General features: G+C 43.4%; 2 protein-coding genes across 6 annotated transcripts; one reads left to right on the top strand and one right to left on the bottom strand.

Moving 5' to 3' along the window:
- Positions 1-1,031: 1,031 nt before the first annotated feature.
- Positions 1,032-14,732, top strand: tprg1l (tumor protein p63 regulated 1-like). Of its 3 annotated transcripts, none has more exons than XR_015100813.1 (10): positions 1,032-1,364; positions 1,595-1,686; positions 2,150-2,200; positions 2,925-3,050; positions 3,454-3,607; positions 4,389-4,798; positions 6,752-6,831; positions 7,975-8,256; positions 8,744-8,916; positions 13,267-14,732. XR_015100813.1 is itself a non-coding variant. In XM_086110205.1 (6 exons), exons 1-6 carry the CDS (start codon positions 1,137-1,139, stop codon positions 4,581-4,583), a joined length of 846 nt encoding a protein of 281 aa, XP_085966331.1. In that variant the 5' UTR covers positions 1,032-1,136; the 3' UTR covers positions 4,584-5,216. The 3 variants fall into 3 exon arrangements, 1 of the variants encoding a protein (XP_085966331.1); XR_015100811.1 differs by having other exon boundaries at positions 6,755-6,831; XM_086110205.1 differs by lacking the exons at positions 6,752-6,831; positions 7,975-8,256; positions 8,744-8,916; positions 13,267-14,732 and having other exon boundaries at positions 4,389-5,216.
- Positions 6,380-17,739, bottom strand: wrap73 (WD repeat containing, antisense to TP73). 3 transcript variants are annotated; one of them, XM_086110176.1, is made up of 13 exons: positions 17,560-17,738; positions 16,960-17,039; positions 16,702-16,854; positions 15,244-15,360; positions 10,888-10,960; positions 10,262-10,365; positions 9,971-10,057; positions 8,731-8,865; positions 8,539-8,616; positions 8,356-8,458; positions 8,107-8,232; positions 7,802-7,993; positions 6,380-6,807 (listed from the first exon to the last, which is right to left on the bottom strand). In XM_086110176.1, exons 2-13 carry the CDS (start codon positions 17,026-17,028, stop codon positions 6,695-6,697), a joined length of 1,350 nt encoding a protein of 449 aa, XP_085966302.1. In that variant the 5' UTR covers positions 17,029-17,039; positions 17,560-17,738; the 3' UTR covers positions 6,380-6,694. The 3 variants fall into 3 exon arrangements, with proteins under 3 accessions (XP_085966302.1, XP_085966310.1, XP_085966318.1); XM_086110184.1 differs by lacking the exon at positions 16,960-17,039; XM_086110192.1 differs by lacking the exons at positions 9,971-10,057; positions 10,262-10,365; positions 10,888-10,960 and having other exon boundaries at positions 17,560-17,739.
- Between the last annotated feature and the right edge of the window lie 350 nt (positions 17,740-18,089).

The following is an 18,089-nucleotide window of genomic DNA, read 5'->3' on the forward strand; positions in this document are numbered from 1 at the left end:
AGTAGTTTGAATCAGTTCAAAGGTGAAGAGTAGAGGTAAAGCAATTAAAATCACGAGAAGAGGCTTTAATTTTGGAATTGTGAAAAATTGTAGGCATGAGCGCAAAACGTAAAAGTTCATGCAGTTAGAATTGGTCAAAAAATGTTGAAATTAGAGGTAAAACAGAACATTGTTTTACAGGGTGATTTAGAAAAATAATTATGATGGAATTAGCTGACGAATTTAGAGTTGAAACTGTTTGCACTGGTTGCAAAAATCTTAATGTCAGTATTTTAGGGGCCATCTGTGTGGTGTCAAAACGGGCGTAACTTAATCGTGGTGCCAGCGCATGTCTCGTCTAGTGTGTTTGGGGACGTGTTGTACCCCTCTGGGCATTCCAGAACACAGAACTGCCTCACCCCCAACTCATCCGAAAATTTGGGAACAGAACGTAGCATGCACTCGCGTAAAAATAGCAGCATTGTCATTTCCGTGCTGGGGAAATGGTCTAGTTCAGCCTGTTTGTGAATATGGGCGTTCCTGCCACACCTTACGCCACATCTGCAAATTTGGTTGCAAAAAGTTGACAACATTTTATACGACCTAAAAGGAGGTCTATTGTGTGGCACAACTGGTGTAAGGTAATTTTGTTGTATTTGATCGAGGCGCGGGCAGACAGATTCGGCACGCTTTGTTACAGCTGCCGCTGTTGTGAAAGCGCTATATAAATCAGCATGTATTGTATTGTATGTGTGGTGGATACAGTATTCATATATATGGCACCAGTGTTGGACAATCCCTCTGAATCATTGTAGAAATATATTTTTATCTCTTATCGTAAAATCTTGTGCTGGTTTTCCTTAAGGTCAGTTTTACTTTCGTTGGCATCCATGTACAGGGTGCTTGTCACGTTCTCGAGGGGGCGCGACAATTATCCGAACGGCCAGAGCTCTAGGCGATCCCCGTGCGGTGTCTGTTTTCCTTGAAGTGAATGCAAATAAGGCTCAGCGGCGCTTGCGACTGGCCCTTTAAGATGACGTTTAAAGGCGGAAGTGAAGCAAGCACTTCCACAATCAAAACAATATTGGTGCGCAATGGGTGAGTGTGCTTCAACCAAATAACATTTCCCATTTCCGTTGAGGAATTCCGAGTCCGCCATGCTTCAGCTAAACGACACGGTGGAGCCCGAGAGTCCCGGGGCCGCTGTTCTCCACCCGGCCGAGGTCGAGGAAGGAGTGGAGGTCGCCTTCACGCCGCCGGAGGCCGGTCGGAGCCTGGGACACGGAGCCACAGCAGCCTGCTGCCAGCCGCTGCAAACGCTGACGCCTTTTCACGTGCACAACCCCACCATGCAAGCCAAAGTCAAAGACTATTTTGTGTTCCGGGTACGACGTGATCTCCTATACTCTTGGATTGGAAATATAAAGAGAGTGTAAGATGTTTATGGCATGATTGATTGGCAATGAAAGCCCACTGTCAGTAGTAGGGAGTATCAGTGGAGGACAAATTCGTGGTTCAGTATGTTTTTCAGGTAGAGAAGAGTGGGGGGGGGGGGGGGCAGTGGTGATGATATGGTGATGAGGCTGACCCACGATGTTTTACATGCTGATGTCAGCCAGGTACCATCGAGCAGGCAGTCAGCGACATCCGGACTGTGGCTCTTCCATCTGAGGATGGAGAGGTGCTAAGCGTTTGGCTTCTGGCTCAGTAAGTCCCATTTTTATCTTGGACCATGTCTTCATCATAACCAGATCTTCCCTAGCATTTGTTTCATGCCCGAGAAGCTGAAATGTTAAATATTTCCAAATGAAATACCAATGCAGTCTTGCATGAATGAGGAAAATGAAGTTGAAACACTCCGGCCACTTCATTAGGTACATTAACAGTGCATAAAAGCAATGATTCCCAAATACTGTTCAATGGCGCATTTGTGTGTCATAAGGTCATCAGGTGTGCTGCGGAAATGTACCCAACTTCACTGAATTGGTCCAAACATTTTTTGTTGACTACAAATAAAGTGTCTTTGTTCATCAATCTTTTATATATATATAAACCTGTATCTTGTGTTTGTTACCTTCATTTGAACGAGTAAGGACCGGTAAGTGTGTTGCTGTTTGTCTGTCAAGTGGTGCATCATCATGTCAAACTCAGCTGCCAATCATGTGTGCAGGATTGACCACTGGAATAACGAGAAGGAGAGACTTGTCCTCATAACAGACAGGTAAATCCAAAAGCACATATCAATGAGCTTTCAACTCTCTTTTCTAAAAAGACATCATGCATTTTTTTCCCCCACGATTTAAAACATTTTCCCGGGTGTCTTAAACACATCTATGACACGGTTTTATTCAAATTCCTCAAGGATAAAGAACTGGAGACATTTTAACGGCTATTTCTTGCTGTGGTGAAGTTGCTTTGTTCTAGTGCACTGATGTCCAACTCAAGGCCTGGGGCCAGATCAGGCCCGCCACATCAATTTATGTGGACCGCAAAAGCAAATCAAAGATGTCAACTTTCACGATGCTTGCTAAAATCACAACCAAAATTTCAAATTCTCATTTGAAATATAAAAGAGTGACACTATAAGCATTTTCGTGTGACCAAACCCCTCATGACAGTAACTCAAATAATAGGTGAATAAATCATTATTCTTGACTTCTTTATATGGTTTCAGTCATAACGGCCCTCCAAGGGAGACTGTAACTAAAATCTGGCGCGCGACAAAAATTAGTTTGACACCCATGTTCTAGTGTATTTGAATTGACAACCTTACAGCACTACTAGCAGATTGCCCACCTCTGCTAACACTGTTATCTGGCTTAAAACAAACCATTCCATTGCATTGCCGCTGAATGATGCAGCATTTCGGGGGTTGGGGAGGGGGTATATTTTTTCCTATCCTATGTTGCCCTGTAAAGAAATGTTGATTTGCTTTGCGTGCGCAGGTCCTTGCTGGTGTGCAAGTACGACTTCATCAACTTGCTGTGTCAGCAGGTCGTGAGAATTTCACTCAACGCCGTCGACACCATCTCAGTGGGCGAGTTTGAGTTCCCGCCCAAATCCCTCAACAAGTACGCATGGCTCATTTGACCCTTTATCAAACTTTTCTGTTTTACCGGCATGTGTGACCCTCATACTTGCCCCCCCCCCATTGCCGCGTAATTGTTCGCAAATTTTAATCAAGTGTAAGTGAAGTTTGAAAAAAAAATGCACAGAAATGTCAAGAAACAAGGAAGACTTATCTTCAACTTCACATTATCACATCGACTCCGCTTTACGGTAACAAGACAACAAAATCTGAAAAACTGAGCAGGGGACTCATGGCGAATGGGGTTTTTTTTCCGCTTGTGTTCTGTAAACCTTCAAAAATGACTTTAGCAATTATGTTACAAGGCTAATAATTTGCTCAGTGAAGACTCTGGATTTACAATTCCGATGTCTGCATTGTTGTTGTTTTTTTTGTTTTTTTTACAGGAGAGAAGGTGTTGGGGTTCGTGTGCAGTGGGACAAGCGTCCCCGGGCCTCCTTCTTAAACCGCTGGAACCCGTGGTCCACAGATATGCCCTACGCCACCTTCACGGAGCACCCCATGGCCCACGCTGACGAGAAGGTGGCCTCCCTCTGCCAGGTAATTCCTTTGGACTGGATTTAATTGGATTAGTTTTTGGGCTGGTAGTCTCTCCCTAGCCTTTTTGCCACCACGTAGCTCCGCCTTGGTTGTCATCACATAACAAAAGCCGTACTCTCCTGTTCAGGATAATCGGTGTTGAAAATGGCTGGATGGATGACGTCACAGTGCAACCTAACGCAGTTGACTGTTCACCAATTCCAATATCTAGCCGTTTTTTTCAAAGAAAGGTGTCTATGCAGCGTCCTTGTGATTCGCCTCTCGGGCCATGAGGCGTTCCGATTGTTTTACGTAAATGTGAATCACCCAGTAAAAGTGTTCACCAGTCGGGCGCTCACTCACTATGTTGATGTTTGCCGACAAAAGCAAACGTCCTTGGATCAGTTCTTTACAAAACGCCAAGCAAAAACCACTTCTGAGAGAGAACATGGACAAAAGAGGACAAAAAAACGATGAGGAGGCAGTTAAAAGTGAAATGATCACCATTTTCATTCTTTATATTAGTCTTTGTTTTTTACATTATGCACAATTCTCATTTATTGTGCAATAATCTAATTGTAACATGCATTTGTTACATATTTTGATGCATTTTTATGCTTTAGAAAACATTTATGTCTGAATTTTGGGGGGTCTTGGAACGGATTAGGGCATTTACATGGAAAACACGTCTTTACTTACAAAAGTTTCTCGTTCAGAAATTTCTTCCAGAACCAATTAATTTCGTAAGTAGAGGTACCACTGTAATCTCATTTAGTTGCTTTTTTGTTTTGTGTTTTTACAGCTGGACAACTTTCGGACCCAACTGGTGCAGGCGGTGAAGAGAGCCCAAAAGGAGCACCCCATCCCTGGTCGGGCCAACGGAGTCCTGATTCTGGAGAGACCTCTCCTCATCGAGACCTACCTGGGCATCATGTCCTTCATCAACAATGAGGCCAAGTTGGGCTATTCCATGACCCGAGGCAAGATTGGTTTTTAGAGACAGTGGCTCCAAACGGGAGCAGCCTTGGGTTTTTTTCTTCTTGTGTTTGCAGCTCAGAGCTCGTAAAAATGATACTCCGCAAGTTGTTTGTAGCAGACAGGTGGTCAGCCAGCTGAAGACTCGCATGGACTGTCTCTTCATTTGTTCTAAACACCCCAGCCCCCGTTCCTTTCAAGAGCTGCCATACTTGCATGGGCCCCTCAACTGTACAGGTATGTGACAAATGTCGATGAGGAAAAACGACAACAGCGTTTGCGTCTGCCTTTTTGTTTTCTTCTTCTATTCTGTATTTGTCCTCAACTGGGTGTGCTGCAGTCTTCTGCTCCTTATTCGGGCGTTAACTGTTACAAAACGGCATTCAGTGCCAAAGATGTGTCGTGGCTGTGTGCCTGCAGTGATGAGCACTGTATGTTCAATGAAATGAAGCGATCATGAGACCACCGGGCGGGTTCGTGGGAAGGGAACGAGAGTTGTCCTGAAAGTCAAGTCGTCACATGATTAAGTGGAATAAGCCTGGCTAATAGGGGAATCGATCATGATTTGCTCTGTCTTTCTTAACCACTCCGCTTGTTTACTGGGGAAAAGAAGAAAATATTCTTCACGCTGGGAAAAATAAATAAGCCAACGTAACCTTTTGTCTCCTTTTTGGCCAGTGTTGTAGCTTTCTGACTGCGTTCACATTCAGAGCTGCTTTTGCGTTGTGAGAGTTGTTCAAGTAAAAAATGGGACTGTTTTTTTTTTTTTAAATCGAGATCTTGATTCTTGTCCAGGGATGCGACCAAACGAAGCTGTACAGTATTCGGATTTGTTTGCACATTTGGCAGCAATATCATATGCAGTAGAGCAGGGGCGCCCATTACGTCGATCGCGAGGGGTGTAGAGGAGAAAAAAAAAAACATTGTGTTTCTTTGTGCATGTTAGTAATATATGTTTTTGTGTTAATGTACACTGCATCCTATCAGTCTCATTTTCACAAAAAGTATTAAAAAATAAATAAAGCAGGTAAATCTTTAACCTTCGGTTCAAAAAGTTTGGGCACCCCTGCAGTAGAGTGTATCTGTCAAATCTCAGTTGATCAAGGGATGGGCTGTATGTGGACCCCAATTTTCTTAGGGGTAGGGGTAAATTATAAAGTCTTTGCGTGTTAAAAATGAATTTCCCAATTCAGTGCGGGTCAATTATAACACATATTTTTGCTGTAATGCATCCCGACACGTACACAGTGTCATACAGCTGGTTAGAACGTGTGTGTGGTCTCCGACTCGTATGCAACATAGAGCTGATAAAAATTTGTTTCCGTTATTTAAGTTACATTGTGTTGGAATCTGTTGTGAAGGGAACGTAGAACATTTTCACTGTTATTGCATGTGACAAATAGTGAAACCTCCCGTTGCCTTTCTGGGTCAATTTGACCTGTGGTTTCTGGTAAGTTTAACTCATTTTTATTTTTCTGTACAATTCTGTACATTATACAAGTAAAATAAAATCTAGGGCCAAGTTTCATCACAAACTTTAGTTTTCATTATAAAAATAAGATTTTGCAGCAAAATGGGAGGGTTAAGCCTTGTTGGAGTTCTTAGTGGGGGGGTTTTAACTCATGTATTTAGTAACCTAACCTCCTGTCTTCACTCTAAGAATACAGAATTGGAATATGAAGTGTACTTTGCAACACGTCAAACGTCCAGAAACATGCTTTTTTTTCCTTCTTTTGCCCTTTCTTTAATAGGATGAATTTAAGACATTTTGGGGTTTTTTCTTCTCACAAAAATGCATTAAGACCAAGCTCTCCAAAATCGGCTGTCGAATTTTATTCAAAATAACGTACAAAAATGTCATGGGAAAGTACAAATGTTTAGAAAGTGACCGCTCAGAGCTTGCACAATCAACCTCACAGTGTTCACAACCAGTGCCCTCGTGTGTATTTTTCGAATAAGTTTTTGTTTTCTTAATCCAAAAAGGTCAATGTCAGGTTTTCCAAAAGGTTCAATATGACAAAGTACTTCAAGTAAATTGCGCTGGTGGAGCTGAGCGCTGAGTCCCTAGTTCACTGGACCAGTTTTCATGGAAGAATACACTGGAAGTGAATTCCAGTTATGCGCCTGCTCACATCACTTGTCCTCAGCGCCGGTGTTGGTGTAGCACAAACACAGTTGCTCCTTCCCAAGCAGGATGAGAGGATCCCCGTGGCAGTGCCATGACAGCAGCTGGACCTGGAATCCGCCTGGCAGGAGACGGCCACAAAGAAGTAAGTCTCAACTGAGTCGTTCTATTCAGTGCATGACAGTGACACGAAGATGCTTTGTGTACTGGAATAGGTGATGTCATCATATCCACAAATGCAACAGGTGATGTAATATAAACAGACTCGAAAACTGAGAGGGTTTAAGGCAGGTGTGGCAAACATACGGCCCGCGGGCCGGAACTGGCCCCCAAGGAGGTTCGATCAGGCTCGCAAGGTAATTTAAAAGTGAAAGAATAGATGAAAGGCACTGAATGAATATTTTTAATAAGCTGTAATTCATGGATCATCCGCTAGGGGAACACTGTTTTAATCAGAGAAGAAGACAACAGCAGTTTCAGTCTGTCACTGAGACAGACCCAACACAGCAGTAAAAGCCAGCTACCTAATTGGTAGCGAAATAGCATTAGCATCAAAGCCATATTCCGACGGTGACTTTGTGAAACGATGCACGATGAAGGCGGCTGTACTTGTATGTCCCGAGAACCGACAAGCTTTTGCCAATATTAGCCTGACAAGGATTTCGGACCTATCAGCAGATTTAGACAGCCAAATGAAACAGTCAAGTCATTTTGTTAAATGTTTTGTAAAAGGTATGTTGATTCAATTTCAAAATCTTCCGAATGTTCTTGGGCTTCTTTCGACCAAAACAAAGGAAAAATATGATATTTTGGTTATTTACAGCAGAGTATGGTATCATTTCAATGGTCCGGCCCACTTGACATCGACTGAGGCCGTATGTGGCCCACAATGTGAAATGAGTTTGACACCCCTGGTTTCAGGAGTATTGGTATATGCCTTGATTTCAATGAGTAGTCATTCTTTGATTGCTGACAGACAAGCATTTTTAAAAACAACGCTTGTTCTATTTAATCGGAATAGCATCGTTACGACGCATAATTCTATGAGACGTTAGCATTTGCACTTGTTTTTTTTGTTCTAAAATCTGGCAACATACAGTCGCAAATCACATTACCATCGCTAGGGACTTCGACAGAAACGCATCCCGTCGGGGTCCACAGGTAAACTTTGGTGTTGCCGGTGCACATCGCCAGCCGCGAGCGTTTCGGGTCCCACTGGAAGCAGCGCACAGCCGACGTCTGCTCGAGCACGGCCTCAAGGCTCATCTTCTGCATGTCCCACACCCAGATGACGCTGGCCATGTTATCTGCGGTCAAAAGGGCACATCCATCAAGCATCCAGAAAGTGATCTCGGGGGGGCCGCAGAGAGCTGCTCATCAAATACGTGGTGATCAACGTGAGGGGAACACGAGGCCTGACCATTTTTGGTGGCTAAGTAGCGACTGTCTGAGCTGAAGGCCAACGTAGAGACGCCGATCTTGGGGTTGGCCCTGTCTGGGTCTGGTCTGACCACAGGCATTTGAACTGGCGCTGGGTGAATCTCATCTGGAGGGAACGACAAGAAAGCAGGTGAGAACTTGCGCCCAGAATTGCCGTAGCAAAATGAGTCAAATATACAGTTGGGGTTTTTTTGCTTTTCTTTTCAATAAAAGGCAAACACTGACGTACATTTGCTCCGACGGCTTAATAGACTCGAGCCCATCGTTATGTTGTGTCGCGTGTGTTCTTCACTGCCGGCAGCTGACCTTTTCTCCACTTCCTTATACACAACCTACCAACGCGGCAAGTAGCTTCGGTTATCATCAAGCTCAGCGGCCTTTTGGTCGAACAAAGATGGCAGAAAATACTTGCAACTTTCGTAGAGGTGACTGTTGCTGGGTGTTCAAACTGTGCGATCTTCTTCCATGTGATGTGGTTCAGGATGCGTACCTGCAACAGGATTAGTCACTAAAGATACCATTTCTGACACGTGGCAGAAGTACAAGTCAAGACACTTCTTTACAAGGATCAATGTATGGTGTGAGTTTCTAAAAGTGCCCATACTTTCTCATCGTAGCTGCCAATGGCCAGGAATTGACTGCTGGGGCTCCAGGCCACACACTTGACTCCCAGTGACCACTCGTAGGCGCTGTAAGTGGACAGCAAGCGGCCATCCAGAGAATACAGCAACACCTTGTACTGCCAGAAGGACACGTGCGTCAAGCAAGCGTGCTTCCAACGGAATGAGAGGTGAGTTTGACCTTTTACATTTCTTTCCCTCTCAAGAATTGGGCCCCTTACATGAACGTATGCAAGAAAGCAGTGCAAATGGGAGGAAAATGCACCTTAAGTTAGGCCGCCGTTTTTTTTTTTTTGTTTGTCTAATGTTAAGAAAAAGTGGCACCATCTTGTGGCATCTGTAAGCAATTACAAACGTTTTTTTTTGTGGCTGAAGAAGAATTTTTGGTGGACAGGTCAGACATGCATGGCAGGCTGATTGGATGCTCTAAATTGTCCCTAGGTGTGAATGTGAGCGTGGATGGTTGTTCGTCTCTCTGTGCCCTGCGATTGGCTGGCAACTGATTCAGGGTGTCCCCCGCCTACTGCCCGGAGACGGCTGGGATAGGCTCCAGCACCCCCCGCGACCCTAGTGAGGATCAAGCGGTTCGGAAAATGGATGGATGGAGGTCAGACAACATAAGTTTCAGTTGTCAATATTTTTGGGACGCCATTGGCCGAAAAAAAACCCCTCTCGTTAAATGTGTGATAACCAGGGAAGTGTGCAATAGTTTTCAATAGTTCAGCACTGCTGGCCTTGAAGGTTGAAACGGCATTGAATGTTTGGATTTTTCAAAGACGAGGCGATAGCTCCTCCAGCCAATAATGCCGTGTGCCACTCTGTTCAGTTTTGACACATTTCGCACATTGTCATTATGCTTTCACATGCCAACCAGAAGTTAGTTAACACGCCACCTTAAACTAAACACAGAACCGCTACGCGCATAGACCATTCTTCGTGTATTTTCGCGACTTGGCTCGGTCACTTTCATTCACGAACAGTGGAGTTCGCTTTACACAATAAAGCAAAAAACAAAGATGCCATTGTCATCAAATTACAATTCGGAAGTATGAACGAGAACCAAAAAAAAAAAAAAAGAAATCCTCAACCTTTTTTTTTCTTCATTTTTAAAATACAATACATGCTGATTTATATAGCGCTTTCACAACAGCGACAGCTGTAACAAATGATGATTTTGCACTACTTCAGACTCCAGCTACCACACAGCGGCACTGAGGATTTTACCTCCAGACAGCTGTCCCAAACAGCCAGGACGCAGCCATTAGGAGACCACTCTAACCCTGCCAGGTCCTGCGTCTCGGTCTCAAAATGCTGTAAAAGAATCGTCATCACGCCATATTTACACTTTAAAAAATCAAGGAAGCGGTACAGGCTGAGAACAGCAATCACTTGGACATAACTTTAACCGTACTAGAATATGAACCGCTGTTGTAAAAATTTGACTCCAGGATTTATGTTAGCGCTCGGATAAACTTGGTAAATGGCGGAAAAGCCGAGGCTGTGCGTTCCACTTACCCTGAGCAAATGCCAGTCGTCGCACACAAACACACAAACATAATCTTTGCAGTCGCGACGTTCGGCCAAGGCCATGTAACAGCCATCTCTGCTGAAATCAATACCTGCATGCACAAAATGAACGGCACAAAGCTATCATTCCGATTGGGAGAAAATGCCAATCCAAATACCGTATTTTCCACACTACAAGGCGCAATGGATTATAAGGCGCACCTTCAATGAATGGCTTATTTTGTAATTTTTTTCATACATTGGGCGCACCGCGTTATAAGACGCAATCTACAATGCATCCACGAGATGAGCTACACTCGAGGAAACACCAATAGAACGATCAGACGTCAGTAAAACTTATTTCATAAAGCAGCGACACAGTTCACTTAACCAACAGCAAACTATAACATTGACTCGTTAACATTGAACTCTCTTGCCGCTGCTCTATTTCCGTGCGTAACCGAGTGCACAGCTGTCCGCAGAGAGAGGTGCGCTTTTTTATACATAGCCCAGGATCGGCCGCAAGGTAAAAAGAACGGCATGTGATTCATGGACATGCTGCAGATCCGTGGGGGGCGTGGGTACACTCCAAAAGCACAAGTACTTCATTGCGACGGAATTATTCTCAGACTCACCCTTGTGACAAGCTTTGGGATTCTTGATGTAAGACACAGCTTTGGTGCACAGGGACCACACGGTGATCCTCAGCTGTCAAGACACGACAAGCAGAAGAAAAGTTAGAACCGGGGCTCATCTTATCATCCAGTGGATGCATTGTAGATTGCGTCTTATAATGCGGTGCGCCCAATGTATGAAAAAAATTACAAAATAGGCCATTCCTTGAAGGTGCGCTTTATAATCCAGTGCGCCTTTTAGTGTGGAAAATACGGTCATGACACTACCCTCAAAGCCAAAAAAAGTCATACTTTACGATTAACAATAAGGATGTATGAAAAATCCGATATCTCCATAATGCGGTCACTCATGGCCAGAATGACTGAAGATAACGAGAAAAGCAGACTTTAATATCAGCAACATGAAATTAAGCGTGTCAGCGATTTCCGGATTTGCGCCTGGGCAAGTCACGGAGAACGGGCAAGCGTATTTGCTGCCGTATATTCTGATCTGTCAGCGGAGGATTAGAGTGGAGGCATTCCACATAGGAAGTCATCTCAAACCGATATAGCCCATTTCTCTTGTTACAGCCCCATGATTGCATCCAGAAACCAGAGCCTCCTCAAGGCAACATATACGTACGGCGGAACTCTTGTCACCGTGCCCACGTCGGCGCTTTCGCCCAGCGGCAGCGGTGACGATTGAGACGCGAGCCCCGGCTACAGCCGTCCCAAGGATGCAAATCCAAAAGCAATTACACGAGTTGAGCTCAAGGACGCCCTCGGCTGTCGTCAATTTACAAGAGGCAGAGATAAAAGTTCACGATGTAGATGTTGGGGAATGTGAGGTTTCATAGCTGCCGCAATTATACCTTGGTTTCACTTGCCCTCCTCCAACAGTCTTAAACGACTGTATTTCAATGGTGGTTATGAGGTAACACCCAAGATATGATCGAAAACCAACTTGCAAGAAAACATAAGTGGTCGGGCTAAAAGTCTCATTGTACTTCTGATGGGACTCAAATTCAACCATGAAACATTTCAGGATAGCGAAAAAAGACAGTGATGAAGAAAATATTCATGTCCCTCTTCAAGTGTTTTGTCATATTGTCATATGATTTTAAATCCGGTAAATGGCACCCAGCTAAAACACACACACATACACACACACAGGGCTAAGCAGCTTTACCGTCGCATAGTCAGACAGACAAACGCATTCAGAGGCACAATTCACACCAGGGGCAGCTGTCCCTAAACAAGTTATTATAGCAGGCTGTTTATGAGCGGCGCTGAAACTCAAGCCCGACACGAGCCCCCGTCTGGCACAGGCTTAATGAAACCTCGCTTTGAGGTGAAAGTAAGTTCAGCCGGACTGTTGTCAAGACTCAAGATAGTAGTAAGGGTGATTTTTTTTTTGACTCTGTTAAATTGCTTTCCAACTTCAGCGACAATGTAGTTAGTAAATTAAACTGAATTGAATTGAAATAACAAGTCGGTTGCAATATTGCATACTAGCCGGTGATTAGACTGGCAAAGGGGGCTTGCCTAAACCTCTGTGCAGAGGGTGAGAAATCTTGTGATGCAATCCTGTACATTCACATATTTATGATTACATTTTAAAAAACATACATACACATACTGTATAAATTAAACACTAGCAGTTAATGTCACATTGTTTGCTGGCCAAGCATTTACGGTACATCCTCAAATCATGGCATCCACTAGACATGTCCCAATTAGTCACGTTGCATGTTGCCCCCATTATCTGCCTCTCTCCAAATGTTGGGCCTCCTTTTCCCCTTTAGGAAAAAAATAACAGGCGGTGCCACTCATTATAGCGTAACAGTTTGGTTCACTTCGCACGGGCTCGGTTCAAAAGGCTACGCTGTCGTCTGCTTCGTGTTAGCTGACGCCAGCTCATCGGCTATACACCTGCAATTCCCTCAAAACACCCGCCTCAGATTCATTGCCATTGGTAAATGCACTCGCTGCCCTATTTGAGGAGTTATGATATTCATCATGCATTTGGATTGATTTTCCAAACAAAAGTTTTATTTGTTATGTACACAGTGTATGCGATGCTTGCAAAATTTAATTTTACGAAACATTGATGCAGGGCAGCCCGGTAGTCGAGCCGTTAGCACGTCGACCTCACAGTGCAGAGGTTCAATTCCAGCTCCGGCCTCCCTGTGTGGAGTTTGCATGTTTTTCCCGCGCCTGCGTGGGTTTTCTCCGGGTACTCCGGTTTCCTCCCACATTCCAAAAACATGCATGGCAGGTTAATGGAAGATTAAGCGGATCGGAAAATGAATGAATGAATGAATGAAACACTGATGTGACATGAGATGGGGATTTTTTTTTCTTTCTTTAACATTATCCATCTTGTTCTCCTTGTATTAGAGTCGGAAGATCCAGAGACAGGCACAGAGCAGACATGCCACAGACACATGCCCCCCCCCCCCCCCCACACACACTTCTTGGCCCTCCAGACACAGTTGTGTGTTGGCCCATGACACCTGTCAAGTGATTCCTGGAGTCAGGCTCAACTTCGTATGCCGCACGGGCTGAAGGTTACAGCTCCAGCGCAAGCTCTCATCACTCACAGAACATGTGACCACTACGGAATGAACACGAATCAGCCATCAGGAGTTTACAGGTTGGAATGGAAATCATTTTTGGCACGTTCATTGTTGGTTAGCCGTAGCTTGACCCTATAAAATTTCAGGGCAAATATTTTTCAGCGGTTCTGGAATTATGAAATAGACCTCGGCAGTTGCTAGAAGTGTTAGTGAACTCAATCAAAGTGTGGTATGGGTACTACTGGTGGTATGCGGGCTCCCTGTAGTGGTACACAAAGTAGGGGAGATCGGGGCTCATTGTCATGTGGTTAAAGCTGTCACATTGCAGTGAGCTTCAACGTCAGAAGGCGCAACCAAAAAGTGAAACACCAATTTTCATCCTTGATGTGGTCAGCCATCATGTCCTGTCTGAGGAGAGAGTCGCACATTGGGTGCTGAGGTGAGTGACATTTAACCATTTCATACAACCCAAAGTAGAAAAAAGTAGAGTTTACATATTTTTGAAACGAGCATCGTCCAGACAAAAAAAAAAAAAAAATCAGATTCAGGAATCTCGCTATACCTCATAGAGCTAGTACTGTATTAGCAAACATGGTAGTTTGTGGCAACACGTCTCAGTCATTTTGGAGTTTGTTGTTACGTGACATCAGCAAAGAAGCGGCCAATGAAAAATGCACCCCGAGCAAATCTGTTTACGGATGCCAGAATTGCCCATTCGGATGATGTGTCTGATTAGTTGGGGAAATGCGTTTGTCAGGTTTGGTTGAGTGTTTCAAAATGGATCTTCGTTATTGTTGGAACTATGTCCACATTTCAGGACTGGTTTAAGTTTCACAAGTAACCAATGCGTTGTCAATTTTCAGGTTAAGGAAACTAAAACGGGAAATTTGAGGCTGATGAGCCGCGGCCTTCGTGCCAGCAGTTCCTAAGGACTTTAATTCGAGTGCGTGTTGCATAATATTTTAGAGTTAGTTCAAAAAGTAAGACATCGAGCGCCGGTCTCCCCTACAGTTCAGTTGTATTTAACTTGAAGTTCAAAATATGTCAGGGTAATATTTTAGAACTGTTGTTTTTACCGCATCTTACAGTCATATTAAAATATTTTACAGGAATAACGGGCTTGCTTTTGAGAGAAATTGAGACAGACTATGCTTGTGTATTGTAATGTTGGTCAATATGGTGCTACATGAAGAGCTAAATATTTTTAGGTAGTGCTTGGGATACAAATGTTTGAAACCCCTGTGATAGTGTGACAACAGCACAGCATAAAACATTTTCGTCTGAAAACCGGAAAGCTGCTTTTTTTCTTGTGGACACCAACATTCACAAAGGCCTGAGGTAAAAAAAATAATAATTTCAATCATTCTTTCGAGTCCACAACCTTAAAACATCTTTCTTAAATCTTAATGCACAAAGGCTCCCTAACAGCAAAAACCTTGGATGCAAGCAAGTTTGAGAGGTGCTGGTAATCCCTCCTTGGTCAAAGCTAAAGTAGCAACCTTAAGCCAACATTTGGATCGCGACAGAGCTGCATGATGCAAAAAAATGTTCCAGAGGCAATAAGTGCAATGTATGACAGGATGCTAACAGGAGTGGAGCTATGAAATCAGACTGAATACATGCAGCAGGTGGGGGTGGGGGTGGGGGGGGGGGGGGTGTTAAGGCTCTGGTGTCCGGCTATTTTTAAGACCCCCCTTTCCTTGTGGGCCAGCAACAGTGGAAATCAGACAAGCGCATGCATTAACACTTGCGCGCGCGAGAAGGCATGCCCGCTTACACGCACTAACTTGGCACTTACATGGAATTCGGTGGTGTTGAGAATGTGACGTCCGTCTGGACTCCAGCGAGAAGCGACCAGGCCGATCGAGCCCTCGTCGATTTTACAGTGCCAGTCGGGCTGTTCCAACGACCACACCTGAGGAGAAAGACAGGGAGCGGGACAGCAGGATAACCATCACCAATGACACCTCCTCACACGCAGACGGTATCATCCTTAACTTCAGTTCCGAGAACCATTTGAAACCATGAAAGACTGGCGATGGATCCCCTTCCAGAGGTAAGACACGGGCAGTGCCCTTATAATAAAATGCACTACAGTGATCCCTCGTTATTTCGTGGTTCATTTATCGAGGCTTCAGTGGTTCGCGGATTTTTTGAACATATTCATTAAAAAAAATAAAAAAATAAATAAAACTTTTTTTTTCACATACAGTACATGGAGTACAGTACTGTGTATGTTGCTCTGTGACTCGCTGTTGTTTTGCTGACTTTCGCAGCTTCTCGTGATTTTTTTTTTATGTTTATTGGTCGCTACTTCGCGGATTTTCGTTTATTGCGGGTGGTTTTGGTCCCCATTAACCGCGATAAACGAGGGATTACTGTACTTCTGTCTATTATTAGAAATTGTTGTCAAAAAAAAAAAAATTCGTGCCATGATATCCTGATGTTTGATTTTTACAGTTCATGTTTCATGCAAAGCTCCATCAAGTATTTGTGGATTCGGAGAACCGGTACGATGTGTAAAGTATGCAACTTGTCCAAAAAGTCGGCACAGAGAGACAACCATCTTTCTAAATCCCTTGAGACTATTCATGTATCATCAATGTATTGTTGGCATAGTTACCATTATCTATTAGCACATGAAACGTTGCATTAGGCTGATAGCATTACCGCTTATGTCATTTCTCAGTCAGTTTTTGGAAAACAAAACAAAATAAAGTCAACAAACTAGAAGAGACCAGTGGCCTCCATTCAGCCTTTATGGATTGCCATTACATGGATGCCCGACAATCTAAAGACATAAAGAAATAATACAATTTTAGCAGGCACATTGTTGTTCTTATATTGTGGCCGTCAGTTAAAAATGACTATGATTATAGCCTCTAACAATTTCTTTAATATTAGTGTTTTACGCACTTAATATTTATTAAGCTATTCAAAGTTTGTGTCAGGCACATTTGTCACCCATATAACTGAATATCCTTACCAATTAAGTAATCATCGCGCCTATTAAATAAAGATTACAAACATGGGGTGCGACTGAAAAGAAAAATAATCGTCAATCATGTTTAGTTGATGTGTCAAATATGGCTTCTACTTCACTGGGAAGACCAAAAATTTCTCGGAAAAACATGTTTATTTGTAGCTGGTGTGAGAACCGAAATAAACCAGAAAAATCACATTTCTGTTGAAAAATAATTACAACACTGGCGTGAACATCTGTCAGGTTATTCACCGGCATCTTCTCACAGCCTACCTGCACCAGTGCTCTCTTGTACATAGCACACAGGATGAACTGAGAGTCAGAGGACCATTCCATGTGAGATATTTGGTCCAGGCAGGTGTAGAGGTTCAGGATCTGCAGCGTGCTCACATCCCGTACCACCAACCTGTACTGAACGCAGGTAGCCTGCAAAAGTCATTTTTTTTAAAAACGGAAGACAAGTCACTGAAAAAAATCTAATTAAATCATCTTCCCGATAATGCCGGCTGAATGTAAGACATTAAAACTTACTAAATATTTCCCGTCTGGGGAGATTTTACAAAGGTGGTTGGATTGCTTGAAGACCTCAGAGAAATTCATATCGAGGATTTCTAGACAAGAAATGTTATCTTAGGGCATTTGAATGAGTTTCATCTAACAGGAACCTTCGAGTCCACGGGAGTAATTCTCCAATTAAACACGAGATGGGGACATACGTCCAAGAACCAAGTACTGTACGCCTTTAACATTATACACAAATACATAAGAATCATGCACGATAACTCCAAAACAATCCATTTATGGTTCTATTGTTGTGAGAGGTGAATTTTAGGACATGGCGTCACTGTAAAATAAAAGCAATGATTTAATTAGCGATCGGAAGATATCTACAGGTTGCTAATTAAACTAACTCGCTACAAAAAAAACAAAATAAAGATGAAATTATCTTGGTTAGCAACCTAGCAACGAAACTATTTTGAAACCTTAACTTAATTTTACCTTCTATCGATTTTAAAGGTATTTCAGAAGACTTGCAGATTAACGGCATACAAGCGTACACGTCGCTAACGGCTTGACGACTTCAACGGCAGCGTAACACGCTTTTCGCGTCACTATATGTAGTCTGCTAACCTTTGCGATTCCCAAAGTCACGGTTAGAACATCGTCGCTGGGAAAGGAGGTAATCCAGCCGGGTTTGTGTTTTCGAAAAGTTAGCCTTGTTTGATTTCTATTAGCACACTGGAATCATGACATGAGCTGTTTTGTTTGTATGAGTCCAAGACGGGCACAGGAGCGCTGACCAATCAGCGTATCGCTGCGCTTCCTGTGCATTGTGGGAATTGTAGTTTATCGTGTTTGCGTTCCTTTTCTGCATTAAACTGATATTACTTCCTTGCCATGCGCTGACGCACCCACCAAATATTTACCGCTAGAATTCTTTTAAGTTATTTCGGGTGCTGCTTTTAGCTGTGCAAGATGAACAAACTTGATTTGGATTTATTTTAATTATGTTGTTGCCCAGCCTTATTCTATCAACAAATGATCCCGTTTCCGTTATCGTGAATCATTTTTGTTCTTCATGTAACACTTTGAACCCGATCGTGAAAAATATCCAAAAGGCATCATCTGCGGAGATGGGACAATGTTTCCCGCTTGTGTGC

Source organism: Hippocampus guttulatus, chromosome 1 (assembly GCF_054856545.1).
Source record: "Hippocampus guttulatus isolate MCC_2025c chromosome 1, RoL_Hgut_1.0, whole genome shotgun sequence".
NCBI lineage: Eukaryota > Metazoa > Chordata > Actinopteri > Syngnathiformes > Syngnathidae > Hippocampus > Hippocampus guttulatus.